The following is a 10306-nucleotide window of genomic DNA, read 5'->3' as shown; positions in this document are numbered from 1 at the left end:
GCAACTACTGTCATAAGTTTGGACACTATGAAAGAGATTGCCTCAAGAAGAAGTACGAGCAAGGCGGTCGATCCAGTAGCAATCGAGGAAATTCCAGCAGAAGAGGAAATCATCGTGGTGAACATTCTCGTCACATTCATTATGCAAATGAACCTAGGAATATGTTCCTTGCAAACGAGGAAATGCAGAAGACCGATACAATGTATCTTGACACTGATTACAATTCAAAAGAGGATTTTAGTTATCAAGTCGACCAAGCAGATCAAGATCCATCGACACCGGTGCATCATCTCATATGATAAGGCATTAGGAATGGTTCACAAAGATGAAACAATTAGAAGGTTAGAAGAATGTCATCTACACAGCAGATAATACACTGAATCCAGTTCACGAGGCAGGCATTATCTCTATGAACAATTTGACTGGTGTACGAAAGGATTGGTGAAAGATGTACTCTATGTTTAGAAACTCAACAAGAACCTCTTGTCAGTAGGTCAAATGACAGAACACAACTATCGAGTCATCTTCAATGGAGATGAATGCACTATCAGAGACAAATCCAAAGGATTTCAGCTAGTAGGAAAAGCAGTCAAGGAAGGACGCTTGTCCAAAATGCTAGCTACAGGTACCAGATTTGCATGCCATGTCAGCTCAACGGCAACAGATGCCACTATCCATAAAATGGCACAAGAGATATGGACATGTCAATTCCAAAAGCTTGATAAAGTTCAGGAATCAGAATATGACAATTGGGATTCCTAAGCTACAATTTCTTGAAAAAGTTGTGAAGCATGCTGCTTCGGTAAACAAAAGCGACCAACTTTAGCAGAAGCACCTCTCGAGCACGAGGTATTCTTGATTTGATTCATACAGATGTATGGGGTTATGCCCAAACCCACAGTATCAATGGTTCTTTTTACTAATTGACTTTCATCTCACCAATGGAAGAAAGGAAATAGAAATTAGAAGCACAAGAAACTCAAGCTAGCATGAAGAACCCATGACAATAAATAAAGAATGGAAAGGTTCAGATGAAGCATATAATATTAACAACAATAGCAATAGTGAAAGATAACCAAGCCCAGTAGTTGAGAGTCTTGATAAAAGAGCTATATGTGTGTGTGTGTGTGTGTGTGTGCGCGCGCGCGTGTGTGTGTGTGTGTGTGTGTGTGTGTGTGTGTGTGTGTGTGTGTGTGTGAGAGAGAGAGAGAGAGAGAGAGAGAGAGAGAGAGAGAGAGAACAAACGCTCAACATAACTAGAGAGCAGAGAAAGAAGCTTCATAGACAAACCCAATCCTTTTTTACACTCTTCCTGTCATTCAAATTTCTTTCAACAACACTAAAAAGTGACCCATAATTCCATTTTTTAGTGCTAAAAAAAAAGATTGCAAACCCTACGAAAAGAAAACAATATGTAGAAAGCGAGGAAAAAGCACATAAATGGCCCATAAAACAGGCATCCAAGTCTTTACTACAGAACTCCTCTAATGAGTTGGCAGTGGTGGTAACAAAATAGAAGCATCATAATATGCATGTTGGACTAATGCCTCTTTCTTAACCCTAGCAAGGCTTATAGTGATAGTGGTTTGATACATTTTGTTGTATTTTTTATTATTGCCCTTTCGAAAAAACACTCTTCTTTTGGGCAAAAACACACCTCTACATACAAGTTTGTCCATGAAAGCTAATTTAAATCTGAAGTAATGTTGTAGCGTAGCTACATTTTCATGGAGAGTGTGTGAGTTTAATATAACATAGCTTAATGTACCATGTTTTTTTGGGGGGTGGGGGGAATTCTAGTAGTATTTTGTCCATAATTCCACACAAACATTTGAATATACAATTTGTTTTGCATGTTTCAACACAAACATTTGAATATGCAACTTGTATAACATGCGTCAACACACACATTTGAATATACAAGAAGTACTAGATTGTTCAACAAGTCACGAAGCGAAAAGCAGGTGATTTGTAGAAACTATTGAACATTAGCGAAAAGAACAAAACCTCGTGTTACAAGCTCAAGCGTAAAGGAGAGCGTCGTTGGAGGCACGCTGCTGCAAGGAAGACATATATCGTAAGCTCGAAACGAAATCTTTGTGTTCCGTCAGAGGTGAGGCACCATGGACGGAGACAGCCGTACTTGATTGACGGAAATATCGTCATTGACAACATGTTTTTCGAAAGCGTGATCACCTAAACTTCCTAAACGACTATCGGGATTCCTGTCCAGTCGCCGACATGTGGCCTCAACAACGTTAACCCGGCCAGCGTCGCAAATGCCGCCACTATCGCTGCCACTTCGCCCCCCCTCAACGCACTCCTTAAAGTAATTTGAGAAATCTCGCGAGCAAGCAGTTCTCCGTTCTCCACTAGTCCCTTCCGATGATGCAGCTTCCTGTTGAAGATAATCTCGAGCACGAGTGTCGTGATCCACGTTATGATCATCCGCGGGGCTAAAAAGACCAGCGCTACCACCACTGCCACCACTCCAACATCCGTCCCGACCAGAAGAGAGAACTGCAACGCTGAGAGCGGCTGGGAATACATGGCGATCTTCCACAAGATAATCATCCGGATTGCGAGGTACGCGGTGAAGCACAAAGCCCCTACTCCCGTGGTGACACAATAGATCCGCAAGAATTTGCAGATGCCAATCGTGACCGCGGCCTCGGAGGCGAGGATTTCGGCATCCTCCGTGTCCATATTGACGGCATCGTCGGAGGGATGTTCGACCGGCATCGCCCTTTCCACGATCTCAGCGCTAGAATTCATCAAACCTCGGCTATTTTCGATCATAATGGTGAAACAGCAACAGCAACAGCGAGCACGAGAGAGAGAATTACTTGAGGCTTGCGGGAAGTAGAAGCAAAGGTAAGAGGCTTTATCAAGAAACTGAGAAAATTCTTGAGCGATAGGAAGAAGAGTGAAAGGAGAGGCGAAGTAGATGCTCAGCAAACGTAAAGTCAATGAGTTTCCCTTTCCTTTTGCCATCACGGTCACGGTTTGACGAAACCTTGGTGCAAAAGTTCACCCTGGTACAAAAGTCTATCCATGAGTGAGACAACGTAAGCTAAGCACTAGGGTTAGCTCCAAACAAGGGGGCTACCACCGCTCTCCTTTGAATGACTCCTTGTTGCCTTGCAGCGTAGACCACGGGCAAATATGCCCCTTGTTGTTCGCCACGCATGTGAGTCGGTGGGTGAGGGGGGGCCGGGGAACACTAGCCATTTTCACCCTTTATTTCATATTCATTCTACCTTTGGGGTCTATACGATTCGATTCACCATGGAAAAAGTATCCCCAATCACAACAAATAGTTTGGAGTGCAACTATAAACCCATCTTAAACCAATCTAGCCCTTCCTTTGGGAATGGCATGGTTCTTTACAAAAGGTGGCTCTCAGTTACCTCAAGTCACCATCTTGGTATTTGAGCTTGTCTCCTCAATTTGTCAATAACCTACATCATTAGCATAGCAATCCTTGGAATCTACGAAAAAACAAAATTTTTTCAAAGTGTACAAGCATGGTATATTTGTCAGTAAGTTACTCATTAAGACTGATCACCAGAGTCTTAAACATCTGCTTACTCAGTCGGTGATCTCGGATCGGCACATTAAATGGACTGCCTTTATTGACAGTTTTAAACCGATGATTCAATATCAACCAAGCAAAGACAATGTAGTTGCCGATGCACTGAGCCGTCAACCTAGCATAAATAATATCTCAGTCATCGAGGGAGACCCTTTCGAGCCTATGAAGGCAGACTATCCTATTGATCGAGACTTTTCAAAATTTTGGCATAAGATTAAGCAAGCTAATAGCACCCCTATGGCCATTCATAATGACTATCTATTCTACGAAAAGCGCTTGTATGTCACTGCACCATTTCGACGCTTGGTACTAGAAGAGGTACATTAGCCACCCTACATGGGACATAGAGGCGTTGCTGCTACGTATCAGACTGTAATTCAAGATTATTTTTTGCCTAAGCTTAAAGTTGATATTGCACAATGTCTTATTTGTCAAAAAGTCAAGAGCTACAAGGGCAAATATCAAGGTTTACTTATGCCTTTACCAATTCCTGATGGCCCATGGGAGCAGATTTCTATGGACTTTATTATTAGATTTCCTACAACTAGCTCAGGTTTTGATATGATTTGGACTATCATTGATAGATTCAGCAAGCAGGCTTACTTTATTCCTTGTAAGAAGACCTTGACCGCAATTCAGGTTGCTCATTTGTTCATCAAGCACATCTTTATACACCATGGCCTTCCAAAAGTAATCGTGTCAAACTGGGATAGTAAATTTTGTAGTAACTTCTGGACCACACTCTTTGACAATCTTGGTACGAAGTTAGATTTTTCCACTGCTTTTCATCTCGAGTCTAATGGCTAAATCGAGGTCACACAAAATACTATTTGTGACATGTTACGTGCTTACGTGTCTGGTCAGCCAGGCAACTAGGACAAATTTATACACATATTACAATTTGCCTACAACAACACTAAGCACTCTGCTACAGGCAAATCTCCATTCCAAATTGTATATGGAAAGACCATTCCTACTCCATTGACCCGCCTTAAGCACCAAGTAGAGGCTGCTGATCGATTTGCTGAAGATTTCTCTAGCATTTTGGCTACTGTCAAAAAGAATATCGAGCATGCTCAAGCTGTGTATACTGCACATGCAAACAAGGGCAGAAAGAAAGTTGTATTTGCTGAAGGTGACCGAGTTATGTTACGTATTGAGAAGCACAGACTTAAGAGTATTGAGACACACCCTATAGTTAAGTTTGCCCCTAAATCCTATGGTCCCTTTAAAGTTTTAGAGCACATTAATGACAATGCCTATTAGCTCGAATTACCGAGTTATGCTACGTATTGGGGTGGTAGCAAGCTAAGGGTGTCCACTTCCGAACCACTTTCGGGTGAGTGTGACACCCGCTCGAGTGAAAATACAAAGGTTTTGCTTCGGTCTGCAATACCTCGATCGAGGTATTATCTCCAATGAAAATCACACATGAGGACAACCGAGCCAAGCCGATACCTCGATTGAGGTCCTTGACTTTTTTCATCGAACCGAGCCTATACCTCGATCGAGGTCTCCTATACATGCCACCTATACCTCGTTCGAGGTATCGTGGCACTCCAGCTGTACCTCGATCGAGGTATTGTGGCATGTCCAGCTATACCTCGATCGAGGTATGTGCCATCCGACAGGGCAGTTGACATATCTCGATCGAGGTATGCTGGACTGATGACTTGGCCGCATGTCGAATACGTCAATCGAGATATGTGGCATCCGGCTGGTTGCTGACATACCTCGATCGAGGTATCGTGGCAGGTCCATACCTCGATCGCGGTAGATGTACCGATGTGTATGGGGCATGTCAAATACCTCGATCGAGGTATAGAGGTATGACGGAGCGATGTATATATGGCATGTAAAATACCTCGATCGAGGTATCGTGGCATGTCTATACCTCGATCGAGGTATGATGGATCAATATGTATGTTGCATGTGAAATACCTCGATCGAGGTAGGGAAACCCTAAATTTTCTTATATAAATAGAGGGACCCCCCCCTCATTCTTCATACCTCGATCAAGCTCCTCCTCATCGACCGATTTCGGATTTGCAGGAGGTCGACGGAATTGCGGCAGCGACGGAGAGCGACCGACGGACAACGACGGAGATGGACGGCGCGGGAGAGTCCAGGTAAGGTTTTTTTTATGTAGCATTTTTTTTTTGCTAAAATTTATTTAAATTTTAGTTTATAGGAATAATTATAAAATATTTCTAAATTTCAAATGCATTTTAAATTTTATTTTTCTTTTTGGAATTACGACATTTTTTATTTAAAATGTAAAAATATAAATATAATCATCTTTTTAAAAAAAGAGATTAAAGTTATTTTTTAAATTAGTGCTATTTTTATTTAAATAAAAAAACGTTTAAATTTTATTTTTAAAAATGATCTTTGAAAAAAAAAAAAAAATAAGAGTTTAAGGTAACTTTTATGTTATGTAAGTTATTTAAGTTAGTGAAGTTTTTATTTAAATGTGAAAAAGTATATAATTTGTTTATTAAAATCATCTATAAAGAAAAAAATATAACTGAAGTTTATAAATTACTGAAGTTTTGAATTAAATATAACGTTTAAATTTTATTTTTAGAAATCATCTATTTAAAAAAAGAAAATAAGAGTTTAAAGTAGCTTTTATATTATTTCAGTTTATAGGAAAATGTAATGTAATTATAAAATATTTCAAAATTTCAAATGCATTTTAAAAAAATTTTAAACAATTTTTTTTAATTACATAATTTTTTCTTTAAAATGTGAAAATGTATATATTTTATTTTTTAAATTCATCTATTTAAAAAAAGAGAGATTAAAGTAGGTTTTATGTTATTTTTCAAATTGGTGCTATTTTTATTTAAATAAAAAAACGTTTAAATTTTAGTTTTAAAAATCATCTTATTTAAGTTAGTGAAGTTTTTATTTAAATGTCAGAAAGTATATATTTTATTTTTTTAAATCAACTATTAAAAAAAAAAAAATTAAAGTAGTTTGCATGTTATTTTTTAAATTAGTGAAGTTTTGAATTAAATATAACGTTTAAATTTTAGTTTATAGGAATAATGATAAAATATTTCTAAATTTGAAATGCATTTTAAAGTTTTTTTTAATTATTTTTGGAATTACGTAATTTTTTATTTAAAATGTGAAAATGTATATATTTTGTTTTTTAAAATCATCTTTAAAAAAGAAGAGATTAAAGATATTTTTTAAATTAGTGTTATTTTTATTTAAATAAAAAACGATTAAATTTTATTTTTAAAAATGATCTTTAAAAAAAAAAGAAAATAAGAGTTTAAGGTAGCTTTTATGTTATGTAAGTTAGTGAAGCTTTTATTTAAATGTCAAAAAGTATATAATTTGTTTTTTTAAATCATCTATTTAAAAAAAATTATAACTGAAGTTTTTAAATTACTGAAGTTTTGAATTAAATATAACGTTTAAATTTTATTTTTAGAAATCATCTATTAAAAAAAAGAAAATAAGAGTTTAAAGTAGCTTTTATATTATTTTAGTTTATAGGAATATTATAAAATATTTCAAATTTTCAAATGCATTTTAAAGTTTTTTTAAATAATTTTTTTAATTACATACTTTTTTATTTAAAATGTGAAAATGTATATCTTTATGTTTTCTAAATTCATCTATTTAAAAAAAGAGAGATTAAAGTAGGTTTTATGTTATTTTTCAAATTGGTGCTATTTTTATTTAAATAAAAAAACGTTTGAATTTTAGTCGTCAAAATCATCTTTTAAAAAAAAAGAAAATAAGAGTTTAAGGTAGCGGTGTGCGTTTATCTATCTTTATGTGGAATATTATAGATTATATAGTTGGTTAAGAGTTGTTTCATAATTTAGGTAGAGTAAGTAGGCTGTATAAAACACCACATGGGCATTATCCCTAAAACACCACACCACATGGGCATTATCCTAAAAATGTATCCCAACATAGCTAATCATGTCCTCATCATCCTTGGGATAAAAGAGCAAGCAATATTCAATGTCATGTGGTATGTGAGTTTCTCCCTTATATTAGCAAAATGATTTTTTCTTTCATGTCTTTAGCAAAGTAACTCGTTCCTTCCCACCTGGCGCCCACCTACATCCTCTCACTTGAGGCTCACATAATGACGAAAAAGTATCTTCTATTTCTAACCTTAGTATAGCATGGCCCAAAGCATAGTAACTATTCACTTGGGGGTCAAATGAAATTGGAAAAGTGTTTTCTACTTTCTAGCCTCAATTGAGCATGGGATGAATGAAGTCTATCCAATGATGCATCATCCGAGGATGATTGCCCACATGCAACACCACCCTACTAAGATATTGTGCTACCCATGTAGAACATCTATTGTTTTGCTTGGCCATATGGCAAAGACCCCAACACTAGAGTGGTTAGATGCATAAGCGTATGGCTAATTGGATCTTCTAAATGCATCAGTGCATGGAAAACACATACGTAAATGATTGTCCAAAGGTCTCCTCTCTCCCCAGGCATGGGAACCAAGTGATGATCTATAGGAATGGCCACTAGTTGAGGTGGATTGCCCAACCAAAATAGATAACATTGAAAAGGCCTAATTATTTTCTCAAAGCTCTCGCTTTTGAAGGTCTGTAGTGTCAACCCGCTCTCTTTTTTAATGTGTAGTCCGAGAAATACTAGATGCGCCTTGCTTGTGTATCGTTCAAAGTAATGTATTAGATATCCTTCTATCTCCTCCATATCTAGTGCAAACCCAAGGCAGTAAAGCATTCAAAGAAGGTCTTATTAACCAAACCTCTCCACTATCTGTCCTTAGTATAGGGGCCATAAGTGGACAATGTGGTCCTTACACCACATGTGGAAAAGTTTCCAAAGAGCGAGAAAGGCATTTAAAAAAATACATTTCTCCTTATTTTGGAAAATAACTTAATCAAGTATAATAATACTTGCCCCAACCATGTGTATTATCTTGGGGAATAAAATATAGAGATTCTCCTCAATACCATCTCTTAAACCTACAGTCTTGTCAGAATCTGTATAGTTAACAAACATAGATCATAATGAGTCTTCTTACTAGGGTCCTCAAAGTACCGATAAATGCAAAGAAATACAACCTTGGGTTACCAAGAGTGTGTTGCATGTGTGTGTGTATGTGTGTGTGTGTGTGTGTGTGTGTGTGTGTGTGTGTGTGTGTGTGAGAGAGAGAGAGAGAGAGAGAGAGAGAGAGAGATTCCACACACAAAAAAAGTGTGTGTGTGCTTAGATTAAAAAGCCCCATCAATAATTGAGCCATACAGTTAATTCCATCAATTGGATAAAAAGTAAAAAAAAGGGAAACATATAAGGAAAAATATTTGAAACATCTAAGTTTAAAAATGCAACAACTAGAGTTTGAAAAAATTTTAATCAAAATTAAGAATTTTTAATAATATTGAGCCACACATTTGGCCCATCTACCGGTAGGTGCATAGGATGATCCCAACGACATCCTACCTCATCAAGGAGTACGTACAAATAGTTTTCATTACGTAAATAGATTATAAGTCATATTGAATAGAATATTATTTTCATTACCCAAATAGAATATTAATTTCCATGTGTTTTTTTTGTGCATGCGCTAGCCAGCGCACAGGTTCTAGCACCACTATTCATATGCAGATAGAGATTCTGAGAGCTGAGATGAGGGCACTGCAGGATGCTAGGGCACCCCCTCACTTGGTTGCGAGTCTAGATTCAATTATTGAGGCTCTGGGTCGATTGGACACAGTTGAGGACGTTGTGGATAGATTTCAGGCACAGGCTGAGGTAGAGATCACTGGTCATGGCTTGGATTGGAGAGCCATTTGACAGTTGTTTGAGCGTGAGTCACCTCACAGGCAAGCCTTAGAGGATACGTTTTGGGATGGTCACACTGAGGCGATGCGACCATGATCAGGGCTGCCCTTGCATATTTTACGTTGTAGGCACCCCATCATAGCAGCACACATTTATCCGAGATATCTCGCTGCGAATGGTGGTCGATTGCCTCACAATCATCAGATAGCCAGGTCATTTGCCATGCAGCTATACGCCGAGTTTGTGCTTGGTCATCGAGTAGACTACCTTAGTACCCATCCACGATCAGGAGCGGGACATGGTAGGATGGGGCGTCAGGAGCATCAGACTGCAGGTGTTCGCGGCGTCGACGCAAGGCACCAGAGTTGCACACTATCCCTGCACCGGCATTGCGAGCTGTTGGAGGATGGATTAGGGGGGATGTTCATTCAATGGCATCATCCTTGCACCACATGGTCTCTGCCCTATCAAGATCACTTTCGATTCCACCTCCCCCACCTCCCACATCGATGGAGCCTCCCACATCTACACCACCTCCCACATCTACACCGCCTCAGCATGAGTTGGAGACTCGAGATGCATGGATTGCAGAGTTGGAGGCATTGTTGGCCGAGTCTAGGGACGAGGTTAGTTATTTAGATTATTTTAGTTTATTTTTTTGTAGCGTGTTTTGAACTGAAGGATTTTGGTTAATTCTCACCATGTATGCGACATGTTTGCATTGCAGGCACATCTATTGCGACAGGATATGGAGTCTCGTGTATGACTGTTGGAGGTAGATTTGGAGGAGTAGAGGATTCGGGACATGCATAGCGTACCATCGTGCAGAGCACTATATTTTGCAGTTGAGACATATTAGTCGTGATCCATCTCGCCATAGGATCGACCCCAGCATGGCCCTAT

At 38.3% G+C, this 10306-nt stretch overlaps 1 protein-coding gene across 1 annotated transcript; it reads right to left on the bottom strand.

Annotated features, from left to right (window-relative positions):
• Positions 1-1998: 1998 nt before the first annotated feature.
• Positions 1999-2963, bottom strand: LOC147891509 (uncharacterized). Its single transcript, XM_087388893.1, has one exon. It carries the CDS (start codon positions 2797-2799, stop codon positions 2206-2208), a length of 594 nt encoding a protein of 197 aa, XP_087245019.1. The 5' UTR covers positions 2800-2963; the 3' UTR covers positions 1999-2205.
• Positions 2964-10306: the final 7343 nt, after the last annotated feature.

Source organism: Dipteris shenzhenensis, chromosome 17, assembly GCF_047967505.1.
Source record: "Dipteris shenzhenensis isolate YYH24624 ecotype China chromosome 17, Dip_SZ_1.0, whole genome shotgun sequence".
Classification (NCBI taxonomy): Eukaryota; Viridiplantae; Streptophyta; class Polypodiopsida; order Gleicheniales; family Dipteridaceae; genus Dipteris; species Dipteris shenzhenensis.
This window is presented reverse-complemented; position numbering and strand designations above follow the sequence as displayed.

Excerpts from the sequence above, each read along its gene's own strand:
- LOC147891509 (XM_087388893.1), bottom strand. The coding sequence starts at position 2,799 with ATGATCGAAAATAGCCGAGGTTTGATGAATTCTAGCGCTGAGATCGTG.